This window comes from Numenius arquata, chromosome 7, assembly GCF_964106895.1.
Source record: "Numenius arquata chromosome 7, bNumArq3.hap1.1, whole genome shotgun sequence".
NCBI classification, from domain to species: Eukaryota; Metazoa; Chordata; class Aves; order Charadriiformes; family Scolopacidae; genus Numenius; species Numenius arquata.
The window spans coordinates 62,451,491-62,474,506 of NC_133582.1; the positions used below are offsets into that span (position 1 = coordinate 62,451,491).

At 49.5% G+C, this 23,016-nt stretch overlaps 2 protein-coding genes across 2 annotated transcripts in view; both read right to left on the reverse strand.

Annotated features, from left to right (window-relative positions):
* The window catches only part of LOC141466291 (probable acyl-CoA dehydrogenase 6), a 70,127-nt gene extending 52,710 nt beyond the window's left edge, over positions 1 to 17,417 (reverse strand). The window contains exons 1-2 of the mRNA XM_074150120.1: positions 17,231 to 17,417; positions 7,416 to 7,536 (exon numbers count right to left, since the gene is read on the reverse strand). Of these exons, the coding sequence (XP_074006221.1) occupies positions 7,416 to 7,536; positions 17,231 to 17,383 (274 nt within the window). The 5' untranslated portion in view covers positions 17,384 to 17,417. The remainder of the gene's footprint in view (positions 1 to 7,415; positions 7,537 to 17,230) is intronic.
* A 125-nt stretch (positions 17,418 to 17,542) lies between these two features.
* LOC141466293 (guanine nucleotide-binding protein G(I)/G(S)/G(O) subunit gamma-11) lies at positions 17,543 to 21,012 on the reverse strand. Its single transcript, XM_074150122.1, has 3 exons — positions 20,826 to 21,012; positions 20,572 to 20,670; positions 17,543 to 18,003 (listed from the first exon to the last, which is right to left on the reverse strand). Exons 2-3 carry the CDS (start codon positions 20,665 to 20,667, stop codon positions 17,878 to 17,880), a joined length of 222 nt encoding a protein of 73 aa, XP_074006223.1. The 5' UTR covers positions 20,668 to 20,670; positions 20,826 to 21,012; the 3' UTR covers positions 17,543 to 17,877.
* Positions 21,013 to 23,016: the final 2,004 nt, after the last annotated feature.

Sequence of the window (23,016 nt, forward strand, 5' to 3'; positions counted from 1 at the left end):
TGGTATGGGAGTCCATAGAGTTTCATGCAACCTTGAAGCCTCAACAAGCCTCATACAAAGCACTCGAGTTGGTGCACACTCAACCTAAAGCCAAGGACAGGAAGGAAGCATGGACCCTCCTGCTCCACCCCAAGCACAACCCAAGGGGGACAGGACAGTGACGGCCGCTTGTGACTGTCTCTGATCTACAAAGGAAGACTCAGTGCCCCTGGTGATCTTCAAGACACCGCCTGGATCTGCCAGTTTGTGCAAAGCCTGTGACACCAGAAGTGAATTTGGGACGGCAGGTAGGTCATGGGAGATCAGCGGCAGGAGCTCAAGCACTTAATTGCACATACACAGTCCAGCACTTGTTCCCCGTGAGATACTTCCAACTTCTTCCAGGAAAGAGGCACTTTTTAAATGTCATTCTCAACCCCATTTCAACATAACCTGTAACTACCAGTGGTAGTTCTGAGACTTCAGAAACCCCCACCCTGCCCCATAGGTGCTGGAATACGCACATCCCAGCTGGTCGGGGTACGGCCGTGTCCTGCACTACAGGTCTCAAGTGGGAGGATTTGCCTTCTCTCAAGTACAAAAACAGAATCCCAGGAACTAATCCGATCCCTCATCCAACACCACATCCAAAGGAAGATTATCTCTGCCGCAAACACTCGCCATCCTTCAGGACGTCTGTTCTCCGCTGGGTGTTTCTGCGGAACGGCTGTTGTTGGCTGGACAAGCTGTTCCCGGAGGAACGGCCACGCTTCCCAGCCAGCCACGGAGAGACGAGCGCTCGCCTCTGCAAGTCACGTGCAGGGTCAAGAAAAGCCACAGACAAACACTCGAGCGCCCATTTCCTTGGTCTGATCAAGAATAGCTGATGATCTGTGAAACGCAGCAAAAATCCCTGTCTGCTCCTCACCATTTTCTGTTGCATTTCATCCTGCCCTCATCAGACAGGACTGGAACTGTCAGTGTTCCACAAGAGGGGAGGGGGGAAAAAAGAAGTCTCACTCACACAAACCTTATACACACAAACAAAAACTTGTTTCCTAAGATTTCAATCCACTCCACCAAATTAAGGCGAGATAAGCACCTGGAATTTCTTACACTTATCTGATCAAGGTTTCCAAACCACTGCCATCCATCACTAGCTTTGTCATTAATTTGATTCAAATAAAACAGCGACTGATTTTGGTCCATTGTGGCTTTTTTAGAGGCTTATCTAAATTATTCCTTGATTGCAAACCAGGTATGCCTCCCAGCCAGCAAACACTTCAGAATGCTGATTTTACCCCTTCATTGGTGGCTGAAAACACGGTACAACGGCTTCTCTCTCAAACTCTTACAGGACAACTATTATTAATTACCTACTGCTGCACTCCTTTAAGTCAAAAAGAGATCAAGCAATTAGCCCTGTGCTTAAATCTACTAAACCAACCACAACATTGCAGCTAGGCCACTCCTGCCAGACAGAACTGGTTTGGGGCAAATTCATTCTCTTCTGACAAATGTATCCCTTTTAGTTCCTATCCATATGTATCCTTTTCCAAACCTGGAAAAGTTTGTTTCAGTTACTCTCTTAGAGGCCATAAAAACCCTGTTTCACCTGAACTAATACATCCCTTTTTAGTCACAGAGTTCACTGCTCCTCCCAGGCCTTTCTTTTGCTCGTTCCATGTAATAATAAAGCCTAGAGTTACAGGAAGGGAAAAAGAAAAAAAGATAAATAACAACATACACTCTTTCCAAGTGACCCTCCACTACCAAGCTCTCATAAAGTCTCATCGTATGGGAGGAATGTATACTTGTGAAGAAAACAATAAAGTTACCCTTAGAGGATAGTCTAGATCTGTGTTCCCACGCCCAACGGGCAGACACATGCACCAAAGAGGCTGACTGAAGGAAAGGTATTGCGTCATTTTCCAGTTGCAGTGCAATCAATCATTTGACAGATTTGTTTAGTTCCACCAGATGCTTATCTGTCTCCAGTGACAAGAACGTACTGCTCGCTGCGGTCTCCAGCCCCGTACCCACCATGTGTCCCAGCAGCGGGGGAAGGAGACGGCGTATAACCACACTTTCCCATCCCCATGCAGGTCTTACCACAAAGTTTCCTGCTTTTCCTGATCTGTTTAAGAGCATATTTCTGCTAAGTGCAGAAACAGTGCACTGCCAAGTGTTTGACAGGGACAAATGCCAGCAGGAGTAGGGCAGTGATGGTGCCCCTGTACTGGGCACTGGTGGGGCCTCACCTCGAGGGCTGTGTTCAGTTCTGGGCCCCTCACTACAGGAAGGACATTGAGCTGCTGGAGCGTGTCCAGAGGAGAGCCACCAAGCTGGTGAGGGGTCTGGAGAACAAGTCACACAAGGAGAGGCTGAGGGAACTGGGTATGTTTAGTTTGGAGAAGAGGAGGCTGAGGGGAGACCTCATTGCCCTCTACAACTACCTGAAAGGAGGGTGCAGAGAGGTGGGTGTTGGCCTCTTCTCCCAAGGGAATAACGACAGGACCAGAGGAAATGGTCTGAAGTTGGGGCAGGGGAGGTTTAGATTAGATATTAGGAAGAAGGACTTTACTGAGAGAGTGGTCAGGCACTGGAACAGCCTGCCCAGGGAGGTGGTGGAGTCGCCATCCCTGGAGGTGTTTAAGAAACATATGGACATGGCACTTCAGGGCATGCTCTAGTGCCCGAGACTGTTGCATTGGGTGTTTTGGTTTGTGTTTGGTTTTTTTTTCCCCCCCGTTTTTTTTTTTTTGTGTGTGTATGGTTGGACTCGATGATCTCAAAGGTCCCTTCCAACCATGAAGATTCTGTGATTCTGGGAAATGAAGGTCACTATTTGGACATGCTGTTGTAATTATTTATAGGCATAATTGCATCTGCTAAACATTCCCGTGGGACTGCCAGTGAAGATGCCAGTGACGTACCCACAGTGGGCATCCTGGTGGCTGCTGTCTCACAGCGATGCCAGGTGAATACACAGGACAGTGTAGTTTGAGGAAGTTTGGAACTGTTTAGTTTGAGGCAGAGGAGGCTGAGGGGAGACCTCATCACTCTCTACAACTACTTGAAAGGACACTGTAGAGAGGCTGGTGCTGGTCTCTTCTCACAGGTAATTAGCGATAGAAGGAGAGGGAACGGCTTCAAGCTGCAACAGGGTGGGTTTAGACTGAACATTAGGAAACAGTTCTTCACAGAAAGAGTGGTCAGACACTGGAACAGGCTGCCCAGGGAGGGGGTTGAGTCACCATCCCTGGATGTGTTTAAGAGTCGTTTAGATGCGGTGTTGGGGGATATGGTGTAGGGGAGAACTTTGTAGAGTGGGGTTGATGGTTGGACTCGATGATCCCAAGGGTCTTTTCCAACCTGAATGATTCTATGATCCCATGACAGCAGCCCCTGCGCTCCTGCCAACCTCCCTCCCCTTTGCCCTCCCCGAGCCTTTGCAGGGCTCCTGCACTCGCGCACCACCTGATAAACACAGCTTTTCGTCACCCGCGTCGGCATAACGCAGCCACATCACAGGACATTTTGAGCCTGTGTCTTTGGCAGCACATCCCAAAATTCAGCAACAGCCGAGGCTTTGAGTCATAAACCATCAGATCACTAACGACCGCATAGATCTTTTCAGCTTTTACTCCAATATCTTATCTTCTAATCTGCACATAAAACACTCCAAAGCCTACGTCTTGCCCGCTTCCCTCAGCACAACAGACAACAGCCAACAACCAAGACTCTTTAAAATATTTTTGCTGCCTACTCTAGTATTTTCTGCCCTTAGTTTTGGGCCTGTCAGTACCTCAATATCTCAGAAACCTTATAATTTGAGGAGAAGCACACAGTAAACATAAATGGAGAATAATAAGTATATAGATATGGTGGGGTTTCTTTCCCCTCAAACTAAACACTCCAGGCTGAACTGAGCCATCCTGCAGAACACACTTTGCATAGAGCAAAAAGACACTTTTTATGCATAAATAAGATTCAGTTCTTCAGCAAGTTTTACAAGTAGGAAGACTTTCCTGATATAACAGAACACCACACGCTTTTTCCCAAGGAGAGCCACGGCACGTGCTATTTTTGAGTGGTGTCAAGAACACCAGAGCAGAGCAACGCTTCAAAAAGAAAAATCCTTCTCTGGCTGGGGGCTGCCGGGGTGGTGCAGTACGTTAAACCCATTGATCACCCCCAGGGTTCCCCCGTTGTGGGCGCAAGGCTGGGCCAGCGTTTACGCGACGCCTCCAACTAACATCCCCCACCACTGCCCGACAGCCAATACTCACTACAAGCACAAAAAACTGTAGAAAAAAACATACAGGAAAAACCCTGACCAGTTTGTAGCCCACAGCTGCGCGTGGTGGGAATTGATGGAGCCTTTGCACCACAAATAGTGCCCCAAATCCTTTCCCCACACAGAGAAAGATCCCAGTGACAGGAGACACACATAAGGCACGTTCTTTTTAAAACCTGATTCCCATTAAGCAGCTCATTGTTCGTAAAGGGAATGGCGTTTATACAGGAAAAAGTCCAGTTTCAACAAATCTGAAATCCAACAGATGTTTCCTTGTATCTCAGCAAAACAAGTTTATGACCTGTTTCTGCCCGGTCAGAAATCTTCAAAATTAATTTTACAGGGAAAAAAAAAATCCTGTACTTGACAGAATGACCCCGGAACACAAAAATCAGAAAAACTTGTATTTCAAAATCACAGCTGCTATTAAAGTGAATTCACTTGAAAAAATTAGTCATCTTTAAGCAGAAAGCTTTATGATCTGGGTTTGAAGGGACACAACATGATAATTATAATTTTGGTTTGTGCTGGGGAGAGAAAGCGGGGAGGGTCGTTACTCACACGGCTCCATCTCATGAATCCTCTCCTCAAACTCATTAACCTCCCTTCTCCAGACCTCTGCCCTCAAAACCCCCAGCCTCTCTTGGCTTCCTCAGATGTCCTCAGAGCTCTCTCCCTCTGCACACAGCTGGAGGTGGCTGAGCAGAGTATAAAAGGTACATCTCTTAATTTTACTTTTAATTACTACTATCAATACACAGCAAGAATAAGCACTCTGTAGAAGTGTAAAAGACAAAGAACTGCAGGCTTTGCCAAAGTCCTGCTGCTGAGGCTGTGCTGTCACTCACCTGACTCCCTCACCTCCCATCACGAGAGTGTTTCAGGACTTTCAGGACGTACCTGATGGTAATTATGCCATTACAGAGCAAAGCTCGATCTGGTGACACTCTCTTGCACAACCCAGTGCTGCAAAGGCAGCATCTTCCAGGGAGTTGCTGCAATTTCTGTACCCAACAATACCTCACTCTGGAAAACTTTAGGTGTTTTCTCCTAGAGAAAAGGAGGCTGAGGGGAGACCTTCTCACCCTCTACAACTCCCTGAAAGGAGGGTGTAGCCGGGGGAGGTCGGTCTCTTCTCCCAAGGAACAGGCGATGGGACAAGAGGAAACGGCCTCAAGTTGCTCCAGGGGAGGCTCAGATTGAAGATTAGGAAAAATTTTTACACTGAAAGGGTTATTAAGCCTTGGAATGGGCTGCCCAGGGAAGTGTTTGAGGCACCATCCCTGGTGCCAAAGTTGACATAGTGCTTAGAGACATGGTTTAGTGATGGTTTTTATCAGAGTTGGATTGATGGTTGGACTCAATGATCTTAAAGGTCCCTCCCAACCCAGACAATTCTATGATTCTATGATTCTAAGATGAACCCTGCATTGCTGAGAATTTTATCCTGTTTTTTTTATAGCTTTTATAAAATGCAGCTGCAGAGGCCCAACAAGTTAGACTAATAGCAGATACCAGTGTCAAAGCCAAGGCTAAAATATTCTTAATCATGAGCATAACAATGTAGTCCCTGCACACGACCTCCTGTGCCCGTCTCTGCCTCCCTGGGTCCCTTCGTCCCTGGATTTCACTCCAGTTATTTCTCATCCCAGCTGTTTTGTGAGCGTTATAGTAAAGTTCCCACCTCCCCAGTGTTTTACGGGCAGGATGCTCAGCACGGAGGTTCCTCACCCCAGCCGAGGTCTCCGCGTGCCCCGAGATGAACATAACGAGACAGGGCTGTAATGGGGCAGCAGTTATATTAACCCACCATTATCACAACCAAAAGGAGTATCGGCAGTGTGGAGGAGACCTCACAGAGACAGGTTTCAAATCTGCCTCTCAAACAATTACAGCAGAAGATAGAGGTGGTTTTCTCCCTCCTCCAGTAATCCTGTTTGCCCTTTAAATAGAGTTTAAGTATAATTTCAAGCCATCAGCATTTTTGTAAAGAAATACCAGCTCAGACCTAATTGGATTTGTCAGAAAACGACAGCTAAACAGTTCTGTGAGCTCCAACGGCTGAGCAGCTAGAGAAAAAAAAAAACCTTCCGTGCTGGAATGTGTAAGAATATGAAAGTTCATTTCAAGAGGAAAAAATTTCCTCTGAAAGTAAGTGGTAAAAAGACATAAATTTGTTTCGCAGTTCAAACCCTGTCCCTTAGCAACCAAGGGGTGAGGAGTGGCACGGCCAGGGCTGGGGGACCCGCTCCACACAGACCATTATCTGCAGTTAACGCCTCAAACCCTGTCCCTTCTGAACGCATCCCCATTGCTAAAGCTTTGCCTATGTCAACTTGCTTTTGTTTTAAACTTTTTAACCACAAAGAAGAAAATGGGTGTGTGTGTGCATGTGTGTAAAAAACCCCCAGAGAATTCTGACAGGAACACGTAACAGTAATATCTGAAAAGAAATCAAGCACGTATCACATCGCATACAAGCAAAAGAACTAGGGGATACCATATTTTAACTGAAGAGTAGAAATATCTCCTACTCCTCTGGACTTCTTGATTTTTTTCCTCACAAATATATAGATGTAAACATGAAGCTTGCTCTGTCCTCGCTACGCGTATCATTAGCTTCTTGCTCTGTGCATGCCCCTGGGGGCTGAAGTACTGCATCTTAAAGAAATAACGGCCTAGAACCCACACAAGGCTCATCCTCTGAATGGCCAGACAGAATATATTAGAATGATGTAGAGGTTATAGGTTAAGGAAGTATAACAGGTCCAATCTTACAACACTTTCAATGCCTTCAAATTGCAGTTCCTCTAACAAAGACTGGGATTATTCAACATGTGTATGGATCCAGAAGAAAGAAAAGTCATTATATAGATTTTTGTACATTGAAAATTGATGTTCATTTCACTGACTTTAAAATAACAATCGCTCAGGTTTTTAGCACTTCTATTTAGGAGCATGTCAACTTGAGCACCCGGCGACACCACTTTCTGTATTTGCACAGTTGGTACCCGGCACTATGCCAATTCTGCACTGAATTCTGAACCGTGCTTTGACCTGGGGCAAAAGCAGCGTGAGATAACGTGACGTGATGAGTCTATCGCTGTCCATACTGGGCAGCTGGACGCTCTCCTACCTGTTGGCTTATCCACACCAAGGAATCCAGCCTGTCCCAGGGCTTTAAATACTTTATGTGCTGGGAACTGTCCTTCTTCTTCCCACTTGTCCACGAAGGGGTTAATCTCCCTGTCGATGAGCTAGATTTGAAAAATAAAATTTAAAAGTTATTAATGCAGACATTCCTACAGAAGCACCTTTGGCTACTTTTGTCTAAAAACTTTTAATTTAAAAAGGAGAATTCTGAAAGCACATTAATTTTCTTACTTCCTGCTGGATGTCCTTATTCCCCACCCACCCACAACTACTACAACTGAAGCAAGGAGACAAATGCAAATCATTCTTTTAGAAATTACAACTACTGCAACAGGAAGTCATCAGGGCTGGTTTGAGCCTCTCCAAGACCTACGAAAGTGGCAGTTCCCCCTCACCGTTTGTTACCTTTTTTGGGGACGGTTTCTAGAAAGATGGGAAACCTGGACTGGCCTCAGAGGGACCTTGCCAAAGAAGGCTGATGACGTGTTCACCATGACTACGCAAGACAGGCCAGGGGGAGAGACCTCGTTTCCCCGGAACGCTCCCACGGAGGTCAGCCTTGTTGAGGGCACTTGTGTCCAGTCTGCATTTGGACTTCCCTCGAATCTGACAAAACACATGCTGGAAAAATATGGTCATCTTCCAGATTTCATAGCATTTCCAAGTCTAGTCCCTGGGCAACTCTCCACTGGGCTATTGCTGCACACACCTTCCAAAAGTCCATGTCCTGAGCCATCTGGCTACTGCCCTTGCTCTATTAGGGTTGTTCTTTTCCCCTTTCAGCTGCTGTGGGCAAAACACATCTGGAGTACAGCCACCACGCTCAGTAACACTGACAGGCTGCAGAGAACAAAGGCTGGACATGGACCTTTTGGAGCAGGGCCAGAGGAGGCCACGGAGATGCTGGGAGGGCTGGAGCCCCTCTGCTGGGAGGACAGGCTGAGAGAGTTGGGGGATTCAGCCTGGAGAAGAGAAGGCTCCGGGGAGAGACCTTAGAGCCCCTTCCAGTCCCTAAAGGGGCTCCAGGAGAGATGGGGAGGGACTCTGGATCAGGGAGGGGAGCCATAGGAGGAGGGGGAATGATTTTAAACTGAAAGAGGGGAGATTGAGGTGAGATCTGGGGAAGAAATTCTCTGCTGTGAGGGTGGTGAGAGCCTGGCCCAGGTTGCCCAGAGAAGCTGTGGCTGCCCCATCCCTGGAGGGGTTCAAGGCCAGGTTGGAGGGGGCTTGGAGCAACCTGGTCTGGTGGGAGGTGTCCCTGCCCAGGGCAGGGGGTGGCACTGGGAGGGCTTTAAGGTCCCTTCCAACCTAAACCATTCTATGATTCTACAATATCTCACCCCACAGTGTCCCAGATTCCCCTGGCCATGGGAAGGGAGCAAAGTTGGGCAACCTGCAGTTGTGCAGCCAACCTCTAAGCCAGGCAGAAACACCCAAACGAGCCAGCTCCCAGCCAAAGGGCTCTACGCCACGGGGTCACCGAGCTCTTGAGCTTCTGCCAACTTGTACCAGCTCCTCATTCCCACCAACCTGTGGTCTCCTTAGGTCTCAAAAGGACCCACTCCTTCCTCCAAACAAACCTTACCAAAACAAACACCCATTCTCAGTAGAAAGTAAATGTCTTTAATCTGTTTTTCTGTGGCCAACGACACTGTCTTACAAAGAGAGAATTTATTATTTTAAGAACTCGCTCCTCTTAGTTTTTTCTCCACAGTAAATAACCAAGTCCTGCGGTGCTCACTGTTTCTTGAGCTGGAAATAGACTCCTCTCCCTCCCAAACTGCTGGGCTCGGGAGACCCTGTGGAGCCTTCTTCTGAGCTGTCTATTTATTGCATATTCTTCAGAGAATTTCAGCCCATATATGGCTGCTTTCTGCTTCCCACTTGGCCACAGAAATAAGGACACTTCACCGGTGGTAGCAGAAAAATCACTTTTTCACTTCCCTCATCAAATTCTGAGAAACGTATATACTGAATGTTCGACTCATTCAGTGATTATCATCTCTCTCCCTCTCCTATACTGAATAATGTAGATCTGATGGTTAATAGTAACACACTGCTCACCAGGACGCTCTCTAGGAGAGCCCACACCTAACTTCTACACCATCATATCTCACGTGCTGAGATTCTAGGATGTGGACCCTTAACGTTGAGTCGTTATTGTTTGCAGTAACATCTGGCACCGCTCATGGGATTACATCCAGGAAAGTGCCCAGGAGAGGTTATGGAGCAGGGACAGAAAGTTATCCCAGGGTTTTGATGGATCTCGGCAAAAGCACAAAGTGAAGGTACTAAGAGAGTTTGGCGGTTCTTATGGCTGGTGCTGGGCCAAACGCTTCCCAGCCGACACACAGAGCTACCTGCGGAGTTAAAGAGAGTCAGGAGAGTGACTAAGGCGTTGCAGAAGTGGTTTGTTTGCTCTTTGAGTAAAACTCAAACTGTTTAAGAGAGCCAAAGTTTAATTATTACTAGATGAAGTTTGCCACGGGGAGTAACACAAGATCTCCCTTGCATGACATAACAAAAAAACAGAAAAAAAAAAAGACAGCCTCACTGCACAAACCAGTGCATGCCTCTGCGTTGAGGGAAAAAAAAAAAAAAGAATATCAGAGCCCAGACAGTGATATGCACTGCCATTTCTTTGCCACTGACCAGCCGCTTTAAACCGTGTTTTTGCAAAGAAGTGAAATAAGTTTAAAAAGCTCTTGACATAACCTTAGACACAAATTGTTTGCAAAACACACAGATTTACAATCGCGAATGAGACTCTAAACAAACCGACCCACTTGCAGGCATGCAATGATAATTCCTTTACAAGAATCATTCCTCAAAACAAACCCTCACAAAACACAGATCCTTGGATAATTTGCAGGGAGCAGAGGGGAGGAGGAGGCTGTGGGGACACCAGGGTGCCTGGGGGGGAGAGGGGATCTGGGGAAACACCTCCCCTGGTTCCATCCCATACAGACCCAGCCCACGCTGCGGAGAACTGCTCCGGCTGCTGTTTAAAACACTGCTACGGAGAGGTTTACCTGGGCGCAGGGCAAATAACGCTGCAAACCTAGCCATTTCGTTTGCCCCTCCCCTTGGCTTTGGCCAGTTTCTCACACGTGTTCCCTCCGAGAAATATTTCACACTTGAACTGATTTAAATCTTGACTAATTAACTTTGAATTAATTTGATTTTTTTCTTTGAATGCACTCAGCTTTAAGCAGCAAACGCCAAGAGCTGCAGAAATAAATTACACAGACACCTTAACCTAAACCGTAAGGTAAACATGCAGTGTTTGACAAATACTTAAATCTATAATTTTTGGAAGTAGGTGAGCACCCGGACTGTTTATTTTTATATGCTTTATCAAAATAAATGTGGAAATCATGGGTGGTAGCATTTAGACTCGCATCACGAGAACACTGACTGTACCAAGACCTAAAACTCCTCTCCTTAGCCATATTTTCACACGATGCACTAGGGGTGCCATCCGACAGACACAAAGAAAATCCCTTTCCCTGCTCTAGCCGCCCAAATCTCAGTGGCATTTGGGGTATAAAGACAATTTAGGAGCCATGTATCTCTCCCACCTGCTCTTCAAGTACCAGTAAAGCACAACAGAAACCCTGCTGTTTTCCTGATGGGGAGGACACAGTAAGTCTCATGTTTGGGACCCGTATTTTTCTCAGAATACTTCATCCGAAGCATGAAGTCAGGCTCCCAGGGGACTCGGCTCCAAATCCCAGCACGTGTCCCAGCGCCATCCCCGGCTGCTCCCCAGGGACCCCCCGAAAGAACAGCTTCAGGGCCGGTATCGGCTGCAAATTATTTCAAAAACCACCATGGATATTTGCCCGGTCGGAAACTGATTGAGCCAACAAACTCGCTTCACATGATTGAGCCAACAAACTCGCTTCACACTGAGTGATGGTAAGAAAAATAAAAGTGTTTTCATTTAAAACAGTCCTGACAAAGTTTTGTGGAAACAGCACCTGTAACTTCCTGCCCAGGACGGGGAAACGCGGTGGCAGGGCTGGGAGGGGACAAAAACAGAAATTCAGATTATTTTTTGGTTATAGATTATTCTAATGTCTCTGTAAAACAGAGCAATGAAAATATTGTTCCCAAAACACTGCCAGATAGTTGCCCATTTTGATTATTCTCCACTGCAAGTTTGTACATCGTTTAAATGAGAAAAGAAACAGAAATGCCCATTCGGAGATTTTCCCTGACATGATGCCGAGCATTGGGTGCTGGTATCGTACCAGCCCCTGCCCAGGAACGTTAGCAATTGCCATTCAATTCTCACTGGGCTCTAAAACAAATACACTATTTCTACAACAGTAGAAACTGTAATTGAATTAATTTGGGTAATGAGAGTGTGTACAGATCTCCTTTACAGCAATTAAAGATTTCTTTCCATTATTCACCAGTAAGTTTACTTTCTACCAAGCAATTCAATTTAGAAATTAAAGGCCATACCACTTCTACACACAACACCTCTTATACCTACCCATTATAACACTGCACGGGGATACTACATTGCAGCACACAATTAGCAAGATGATGAATCTTGAAAAGAAAACAATGAACTGAATTCTTACAAAATGATGGAAATTTTTACTAAAGCTTCCTGTGAGTTACACCTAAGCTGAGATGAGACTGACTAGAAAAGCAAGAGAAAACGTCTGAGAAAAACATATTTTGTGTTAAGAAGATTAAATGGATTTAACGGTGCCACCTAACTGTACTGTATTATGCTATGAGGAGCCTTTCTTTTCCTTTAAATCAAGTTACAGCAACGGAACTTAGCTCCATTAATATCATAAACAGAGATGACAAAATTAATTGGATCTTTAACGTAACAAAACAACAAATCAATAAGCGACAAACCACTAATGACAGTTCTCAGCAGTTCCACCTCGATGCCAGCGCAACAGTCCCTTCCGAGGGAGGCGCTGCCAGCCCAGAGAGCCCTTCGCCTTTGACACCAGAAAAAACTACGTTTTGCAGGACCTTTTTCTGGGGATTGGAGGGGTTTTTTTGTTTGTTTTGATGGGGGTTTTTTGGTTGTTGTTAGTTTTGTTTGTTTGGGTTTTTGGGGGTTTTGTTTGTTTGTTTTTTTAAAACTAACTGAAACAAGGGAGACAGCCCTCGCTCCTTCTCTTACTAAACACATGCATTCTCCCTTAGGACTCCAGCATGAGACCTATGTAAAAAAATAAGTCACTGCCACACCAGGGCTCCTGTCAAGGCAACCCCAAAACACCTCCCCCCTTCGCACAAGGAAGACAAGCGTCCCTTTTGCCCACAACATGGAAGATTTGGCATTGGGATACAACCTGCTCCTCTTATTCCATATTCGCCCCCGACCGCCCAGCGACACACACGATTCCTGGGCAAATGACTGTCTGCAAGAGCTGCCAGGGAAGAATTTGCCCTGTTTAGTACAGGATTTGGGACTGGGCCTCGGTGATGATATGGAAACTTCCGTGCTCTGAGCTGCCATCAGACCGCTGCTGGGAACAAGCCAAGTGTTTTTCACAAGGATACAGGGTTGAACTGAAAAAGTTTGATTTAAGCACAGGTATCTGTTTCGTGACCCTGTGAAAAAACACTTGGCAGGGAAAAAAAAAAAAAAAAAAAAAAAAAAAGAGTAGTCCTAAAAGCAGAACATCCAGATAATTACACTCAGATAGCTGTGGGATTACCAGGAGATAAGGTTAGGACCACACTGAAGTGCCCGGCTGAGCTCCACAGCAGGCACTTACACTCATCTCCCCCTGTTTCCATGGGCTGAGTTGCTGATCTTTTATTTCGATGTAAATGTACTAAGCACTTGAGAGAATAAAGAAAAAGACATGTTACGTATAACCCCTCCTGAATCTACTCTGCACGTGTGTAAATAGACACAGATGTCGGGTTGTTCAGCTTTCCCCTTTTCCCAATGGGTGGTGCATAAGCTCGAGACATTAAGAAATAAGGGAAAACAGCCATTCCAGCTTGGCGCTATAAAGCTGGCCCGAAGGGGCACGTAACAAGGTATTGCCAGTGCCTCGGGCATCTTTAGGATGCTTCTACTTCTCTGTTCCTTGCTTCAAAGCAAAGGGTGAAGAGGTCTGAACCACATCTGGGTCTCTCCGCTGCACACAGCCGTGGCCACAGCCAAGTTTCCAGGGGATTTAAAACCAATACTCAGTAAGCTTACCTAAGAGAAAACCAGAAAAAACTTCCCAAGTGTCGGAAAATACATGGCTGAAAGGGGAAGACATGTATTACATTATAAAAGGGGAAGATGTATTACTATCGATTCATTAGAGCATCACAACTCCTTTTTGTCCCTTCGATTAAGCCGTGCCACAGGCAGCAGAGGAATCGCACAATCTGCTCCAGCTCTGGGCACTGAAGACTGCAGCGATCAGCAAAAACAGGAACAAACTGCTACTAAATTAATTTTTCCCTTTCTCAAAGGGAAAAAGAAAATCAGTGGAGGGAAAAACCCCGTAATATAGAGTTGGCAGCGTCTCATTATATAATAAAACATACCTGCCCTAATCTATTTTTACAGAATCTGATTTTCAGAAAAAAAAAAAGCATGGACTATATGCCTATTGTGCAATTTTGCCTGATCTATTCCTTTGGCAGTAACCGGACTCACTTCTGCTTAAATCATTGCGTTTCTTCCCTTTCACTCGCAACACACAAAATACATAAAGCAAAGCTGATCATTGGTTCAGAAATGTGAACGTTGAAAATCTTTTGGGCCCTTACATCTGGCTACAGTTTTTACGGCAGGAGACACAAAAAACCCCCACCCAAACCCCGAATCAATCACAAAGTTTTTGCCAATGCACGCCTAAATCTTAAAAACCTACAAGTTTTAGGTTGTAAAGCTTTAGGTGCACTGCCCCTCCACCCTGTGCATCTGGGAGCCCCACCGCTGGGACGGAGGGCACGCATCATCACTATACCAAGAAAATAAAGTAAAAAGGACCTGGGAGCTGAGCCCGGCTTAAGCTTTTCCTGAGGAACGAGAAGCTGGTCAGACTTTGGTGGAGTCTGACTGTCACAGGGGAAACCCCCCTTCTCCTACAGGGATGTACCTCGGGGTCACCAGACCCAGTCACCACCGGATAGAAAATGAAATCTCATTCCTGTTACCTGCAACTCAGGCAAAACGTGTGCCAATCCTTCTCAAGCCTATTTCCCAAAGCTCCTTACCGCTAATGCCGGAGGAAAAGAAGAACAGGCAGCACGTATATACCCTGTATGTACATACTCTCATGCACACACACATACACAGAGCAGGGTAAAGCTTTTCCCTTCAAGGCAGCTCTACTGTAATCTGGTGATGGCAGCAGCAATACCTCTGCGCCACGAGCATTCTTCAACAAGCGGGGTCACGTTTGCTGTTTCCAAGAGGAAGGGTGGTGACCTGCAAAGTTGTAAAGGAAACCACTCGCGAGATCATTTCAATACCCTTGCTAAAAACAGCCCCCTGGAACTAGAGGAGTCTCTTCCTCATCCTGCTCAGAACAATTGGAAAATTACAGGCCATTTAAAATGCATTAATTTCTTAGATTAAAAAATAAAGTGAATGGAGATTAAAAAAAAAAAAAAAAACCAACCAGCTCTCCCCCATGGAATTGCACTGCTTATTTTTCCCATTTCTCTGGTAACTGAGTCTGGATTTTGCTAGAGGAAAGAGTGCCCCAAATTCCAAACCAGGCACACTTAAAACGCATCACAGATCCTGAGCAGCCATTCTCTCTCAAAGACTTCACTCTTCAGTTTATCCTAAACTCACTGAGGACAGGCTGAACTTAAGCCAAAATAAACATTGTTTGCTAGGAGCTTTGGGGTGAACATCAGACTGGATTTGACATCAACTGGAGATTTTGATTTTTTTTCCTATATGATGAGATAAAATCTAAAATAAACGCTGTATAAGCATTTTGTAAAATACAGGACAATGATAAAATTGGGTTTATGTTGCTTACTGTAATTTCTTCCACAATATACTCACTACAGGGATTTATGTGATAAATGGCATCACGTTCCCTCTTAGCCCATGATGCAGTCACCTGCACTAAGCCCAGCGAGGCAGGGCACGCCGTCAGCTGCGCTTCCACAGGCATGGGAGGAATAAAAACAAGGGATGGGGAGGGGGGAAGTATTCGTTTGTGAAAAAAAAAAAAAAAAAAAAGCATTGTGTCACACAGCAAAGCAGCAAACACTGCACCCGCAGCCACCGATACAGCCACCTTCCCCCCATCTCTCAGCAAATACCCGGCTGCAAACAGCTGAGATACACAACAACCTGTGCCTTCACCTCTCCCCGGCAAAGCAGGGCTTTGAAAACCTTCCAGACCCAGACCCCTGCCTTCACAAGGCCTGGCCTTTCCTCTGCGCTTAAGAAGGACACTGATTTTTCACTAACACGGTTGCAGTGCCCAGGCAGGTCACCAAGTCACCGGGGGTGAAGTTCAGGAGCAGAAGACTCTGCAGATCCACGGAGCGAAGGCTCGTTCCAGGCAGGATCAGCACAAACTCGACACTGTGGCATTAGCTGCAAAACCCTGCGCTGTTAATCCAGGGGAGAGGAGAGGATTCATTTCCAGCTTCTTCTACTGATCCTTTCTCTCACCTTACTTCTGCCATGCAGCAGGTCCAAGAATTTAGACTAATGAACTAATTTCTTAAGAAACAGACAGGCCATGCATCGCTTTTCCTTACTGCTCAGGTTTCTTAACACAGAAGATGAACCCACAACAGCTAATGCCCATGGATAACCGGCCTCATCTTAGTGACAGAAAACTTGATTCATTAAATGGCCTTTGGGATATCCTGTTTTAAAAATGGAAAGTTAACTCCTAAAGAAAAGTAAAAACCACGTGACTCAGAAGTAGTTCCACTACCCGTTGCCCACGGTGAACTGGGAAAGCACTGGAAATTTGGAAAAGGTGAAATTTATCCAGATACGTAAGATTCCTCAAGTAATCTGAAAAAGCATCTACCAAAGAGGTGCCAGCGCAGCTCCAAGTCACGTGGAGGAGCTGGTACTTGGCAGCGCCGAGCATACTGGTTATAAAAAGCTCCAGCAGGACTCGTAAACTGGGCTGTGGGTAAACAAGGGACCAGTCCTTACGCTCCATAACGCTCACCTCTGAATATATATTCTGCTTTTTCCTACGTGGGAAAAGGAGCTAAGGCTGTGTGCTCCCCGTGTGTCGCCCGTACTGACCTTCAACTTGTCTCACCAGTTTAGAGGCAGGCTTCTCCCACACGCAGCCCCCGCACCCGGGCCCTCTGCCCCCAAAGCAGCTAATTAGCTATCTCTGACGGGTGTGCTTGATTACACCGCAGCCTCCTGCAGGTGTGACAGCGCCGGGAGCGCACACAGCTCCCCAGCACCCCCAGTTACCTGCAGGCTGCCGCCTGCCATTTAATTTACACGTTACCTTACCAGAAGCGCCTCCTTTCCTCTTGATTTACGGTTCAGCTTCAGTGACCTCCCCCCTCCCCGCCCCCCCCCGCGGACAGACGGGCTCCGTTCCGCCTTTTCCTGCGCCCCGCGTCCACCAACGGACCTTGCCCTGCCGTTTGCCGTCACACCCGGGGGACACACGGCTTCCTTTTGACACTGCCCGGGGGGGGGGAGGAGGAGGAGGAGGGAAGTTCACTTATTTAAACACAGCCCGAGCCGTTCCGGGACGGCTGGGTGACCTTGTCCCGCCGGCTGTCCCGCCGCGGGGAACCGCGTCCCCGTCGTTTCCCCCCCCCCCCCCCGACCCCCACCCTCGGTACCTTTCTGAGGGCCGCCCGCAAGTCGCGATGCTGCGGCGTGTCGCCGACAGCCCCTCCGTCCCGCCGCCCCGACCTGCAGCCGCGCCGCGGGGCCGCCCCTCCGCGCAGCGCCGCGGCCCAACGCGCCCAGCGCCCGCCGCCGCGCAGCGCCATGCCCGCCGCCTCCCCGCTCCGCTCCGCGCCCCTCCGCTCCGCCCCGTCCCGGGCCACGGCGAGCTTTAACGGCTGCACCGGGTCGCCCCGGTGGCCCCCGCCCCGCCCCGCCCCGTCCCGTCCCGCGGCCAGCCAGGGCAGGCTCTCGCGTTACAATTAAAGCAATTAAAAGTCGCTTTTAATGCCAGCGAACAGCCGGGAAGCCACCGGGAACGCGGGGTGGCGAAAGCGGGCGCCGCGCAGCCGAAGGAGCCGTCCCCGCCGCCGGAGGAGGGACGGGGCGGGGGGTCGCGGGGGGGGCAGCCGTCCCTGGCGAGGGTCTGGGCTGCTGTCGGGTTGGTTTCTTTATTTTTGTAAGAAAAGGGAAAAAAAAAAAAAAAAGACAATAAATCCGCTCCTCGACAGGGACGGGCGGCGGGGGGGGAACAGGCGGGTGACTCCCTACAGGTGGAAGAGGAGTGTCTGCCCCGGTGGCGGGCGGTGGGGTGCTTTTCCTAAGCGATGATGCAGCCCCCCTTCTCCTTGAAGGGGTTCTTGTCCTCGGGAACCCCCTTCACCAGCGGGTCCTCGCCCGAGCGCTCCTCGATGTAGTTCTTGATCTCCTCGGAGCACTTGGACACCTGGAGCGAGAGGAGGGAGAAGGGGCCGCGTTACGGCGGGGGCTCACCCTGCGCGTCACCAGAGCAAAACAGCCAATTCACCTCCTCCCCTCTCTTATTTTCCGTCCCATCGAGTACAAAGGATCTGAGCTCAGAGCCAGGCGTGTGCAGACTCTGCTTCCTGCCGCTTTTTCCCAGCCCGACGTTCGCAGGAGATGGTAGTCCCCCGGGGAGGTACACCCCACTCCCGACAGCAGCTGCTCCAGAGTTAAACCTGCATTTTTATATTTTTTTTATCTAGCCAATATAGTTTCATTAAGCTGCAGATCACACTCTCCCCCGACATCAGCATGAGTTACGCTCAATGGGTTCACGATCAGTAACTTTCACTTCAATTTCAAAGTATTTATGACCTTAGGTGTCCTTCCCAAACAAAACACTGAGTAATGATTTTTGACTGGTAATACAAACCCTCACCTCGCCCTTCCGAACGGGAGCGCAGACCTGGCTTGGGAAGACAACTCACCCACGGGTTACCTGGGGTTATTTCTAACAATGGTTAATAAAGCAGCCTCTCCTGTCGTGAGAGAGCACCACCTGCACGACGCTCTGCATGACACTCACAGCACAGAACCCGCCTGGGAAGGCAAAATGGGTAGGAACAATGTCTGCCGAGCCTGAGGGTGCACAAATAAATCCCACCAGCTCCAGAAGACCTCCTTTCCCTTCCCTGTGTCAGCAGAAACCGTCCGTGGGTGCTGGAGCGCCTGCCGTGCCCGAGGACACGCTCCCGGCTCCGTCCCTTCCTGCCTGCAGCCCCTGGGGAGACACAGCAGGACCCAGCTGCTGGCCAGGCCACCAGATGACCGGTATCTCTAATTTAAGGCCCCTTGCCTTCTTTATTAATTATATTTTACTCCATAGGTGAAGTTATGGGAAGAGATACAATGAGTCCACCTGCCGTATGGCAGACCAGCAGGGCACGGCCTGTGCAAAACTCAGCTTTAAGCCATCAGAAAGAGCTGGGAGGTAATTCCCAATTAAGCCGTGCATAAAATAAGGTCTAACTGCTTCTAGGTGCCTTACAGACCTGCAGATCCCTTGCAAACCTGCTCGCTCAAACTCACACCTGAGCTCCCAAGCGCATGCAGGGACAGGGTTTGTTTCACTTCAGTCAGCACAATCAGCATCTTTGTCACACATAAGGAAAAAACGTCTGCTTGAACACACATTCAGACATTTTTATTAATTTTAAAAAAAATATTCAAAAGGATATTTCCGCGTTGTGCTGTGAAGGTATAGGAAGGGGTCAAGAAAACTTTGGCTAAACGTTTTTACTTCTGGTGACCCTAGAAGTGTGACTTCTGCATTTCCCTGTCCCTGTGACACCCACACAGGTACCAGGTGACTGTGACAACTGCAACACAGGTTTCATTCTTGCAGTGACACTTCTCTTACAACGCACTGGTAAAACCCAGGATGTCGCCTGTGCTTTACTACGGGTGATTTGAAAATACCCATTTCCCTAAAGCGATCAGGCTTTTGGTTTATTCCAAATATTTAGGCAATAATTTTAAATTATGATGATTATTATTGTTACGAAAATCAAAATCTGTCCATCCTACAGAGTGTATTTCGGTTGCTTGGGAACTCTCAGAGAGATGATAGGGATACCTACGGTAGCTGGATGTGGAGTCTTCAGTAGCGCTGGGGCTTTAGGCTGTACCGTAACGTCTACAGCCGCTGTCACCGAACCGACAGCTCAACCGAACTCCGGTCTCCTTATTCTCCGGGCTGAACACCCGGACCCGCGATGTACTTCACGGGACTGATGCCACCCACTCCCACGCACAAACGCACTTTTAGCCCTAACTAGAAGCGTTTATTTAGATGTAGTTCGCTTCTGCTGGCGTGCAGAATAAGAAAGAAAATAAAAGGAATATTGGCCTGGCCCCGCGGCCCGGCCGGCTGCGGCTGGGGTCCCGGGCGGGCCGGGCCGGGGAGCGGGGGCCGCCGCAGGGTCTGCCGCCCCCTCCCCTGGCACCACGCCTTTTAGAGAGGAGGGGACCCGAGCTCGACGGGCTCCTCCCTCGCCAGTCGGGGCTGCCGGGTGCCGGCACTGGGCTCCGGGGACTCGCCAGGGAGGGGATGCCAAGTGTGGGGGGGGTCAAGTGCAAGGGCAACGGCCGCAGCCGGCGGGCCCGCACCGGCCCCTCGGGGCGCCTCATCCCGGGGGCGGTTCGCCTCAAACCGCAGCCCCCCCGGCGCTCCCGCACGGCGCTGGCGCCGGTATGTCGCCGGCCCCGTCCCGGTCCCTGCCCCAAAGCCTGTGGCTGGACCCGTCGGTGCAGACTCCGGTCCGCCCAAACCGGCCGGGGCTCTCCCGGAGAGCGGCCCCCGAGCCTCCGCCGTCCCCGGCGTCGCCGGGCCCGCCGCGGCGCCCCCGCTCCGCTCCGCGCTGCGCCGCCGCCCCCCGGCCCCGCCGACCGCCCGACGTGGCCCCGGGCCCCGCATGAGCCCCCGCAGCCCGGCCCGGGGAGTAACGGGCTCCTGCCGGCCCCGCCGGGCCTCTTCTCCGCGGACACTCACCGGCTGCCTCTCCAGCTTCACTTCTTTCCGGAGCTGCTCCACTTCCATTTTCAGTTTGTCCTTCTCGCTCAGGTCCTCGATGTTGATGGCCGGCATCGTCTACACAGCCACGGCGCGGAGGGAGAGAGGGAGGGAGGGAGGACAAAAGGTTACCTCTGGGCAGCCAGGCCGCCGGGGCCGCAGCCCCCGGACGGGCAGCGGGGCGGCGGGGCGGTGGGACGGCCGCCCCCGGCCCGCCCCCGGGGCTCACTCACACGGTGCCGTCCGGGCTGCCCCGCTGCTCGGCGGCGGCCGCTTCCTCTCCGGCGCTCCTGGCACCCCTTCCCCCGCGCCGCTCCGGCCTTTAAACCCCCCCGCTAATCCCCCCCCCCCCCTATAACCGGATTAAATCCCGAGCGGCCCCGCTGCCGGGGCGCCGGGGCGTTGACACGGGCCCTGCCCGCACAGGGAGGGTCCGGCCGTCCCGGTGCAGCCCCCGGGCAGGACGCTCGGCCCCGCCGCCCCGGTCACCCCGCGGTGGGCTGCAGCGGCCCTCCTGTGCTGGTCGCCCCCTCCTCTCCCTCTCCGCCGCCGCTGTGGGGCAAACGCAGCGAGGTGGGGCGGGTGTTCTGGCCCAGCCGTGGGGTCTTTCCTCCCCTGCCACCTCCTTCTGCTCCCCCTGGCCATGCTTCTTGTCCTGTGCCACCAGCATCCCTGCGCTCTGGGCTCCTCTGCTCAGCACCTGAGGCAGCAGAAGGTGGTTTCTGTGGGCACACTACTCTATACTTTGTTGGGACTATTAATGGACTGGAGTAAAGGTAGGGGAAGGAACCGCTCTGGGGGCAAGCGTCCCAGCAGGCGGCCAGGCTGTCAGCGGCAGATACAGCAAGTTTTGTGGTGGGTATGTCTGCAAAGCAGAGTTGCAGCTCTGTCTGAGAGGGGTGTTGTGCCCCCCCGACCTGCACAGAGCATCTCTGCAATCACGGAGTTACGGCGGGTGTTGAGGACGGGGCACTGTCTGTAAGAGAAATTACTGGTTAAAAGAAGGAACCGGGCCATTCTTCTCCTGTGGCTGTGTATGCTTTCGAGGTCTAGATTCCAAACGGGGCTGTGCTCTTTGGGAGAGGGTGGTCCCTCAGTACGTGTTCGTACAGCACCTAGGATCTCTGACCCCAGCGGCTGCTTTCCTACCAAGCCGGTGGAGGCAGAATCCACCACACCTTACACTGAGCAAAGCTGCAGGCCATTAAAACGGGCCTCGACGAGTCCTTCTGTTATCTGGCACTTCAAAGGTCCCTACAGGCAGTGGGTAGTCTCTCTTTCCATCTCTGGCTTTTCTCCTTAAAGGCACTCTTTCTCCTCCTCTCCCTGCTCGGCAGATGTGAGCAGCTGCCAGCAGTGTGTAGGATTTACATCTTTCTTCTCCAGTCCTGCTCCTCTAGCGCTTTTGGGGTTTGCATTTGCTTTATTTTAGCCAGTTCCCTAGGATCAGTTCCTCTTCCCCTCCCTCTGGCTGTTACCCCCCCACTTCCCAGCTGCCGCTGTGCAATTTCCACACCCCCATAATGTGCAGTGGCAGCTGCGCCCCCAAACCCCACCAGCTGCTGGTTGATGGGTAGGTGGGTTTGGCTCAAACTTTGGTTTGAATGTGTGCGTGCACACAGGGAGTGGAAAATATGGAAAATGCTATTTGCATGACAGCATTCATTTTGCTGCTATTGTTTAAAGTGGTATTTCAATGACTTTCTTTGCAATTCCAACAAAATCTGATGAAAACTAAAGGAGTTCAGTCTAGTCATATTAAAATAATTTGAGACTTTCCTAATATTAGAAAGATGGTCTTTTGATATTTTTTTCTGGAAATATAAAAATGTATCTTGGTTTGCTTTCCTACTCCCCCCTTTCCCCCCCGGAGGGACCTAAGCTTTATTAGAGCTGCTGTGCTTAATAAGCTTAAAAATTTACAAAGGAGGAGAGGAGGCCACCTGTTACCAACAGTTGTCGTTACAAGATTTCAAAACATGGCAGACGTGTCCCATGGTGATGTCTCAAACTGTATCAGGGTTTATGGGCTTTTTTTGTCACTAAAGCACCCACTTGTCCTTTGGCAACTGGAGATTCTGAAAAAAAAGGAACAGTGCTGAAAAAGGAGGGAGAGGGGTGCCATTCATATCCCCCCAGAAGCCGGCCAGGTGGGGTGGGGGTTGAATTTGCTCCTCTTTTTTGCCTTTATGAAAAAAAAAATTATGAAAAAATAAAATTATATCGGAAAACTAGGTTGTAATCCTCCATGAGGTTAGAAAAGCAGGGAAGCCGTGGAGAGAAAGTCAGTTCCTGAAATAATCAGGGTTATGAAGTTCCTCCTCCTTCCAGCCCGTACGGACTGTGGCTTCTTTCCTGCAGGACACGCATTTCCAGGGCCCTGTATCGCACCGTGGCTGCAAAGGGAGTGGAGAACCATAGGAG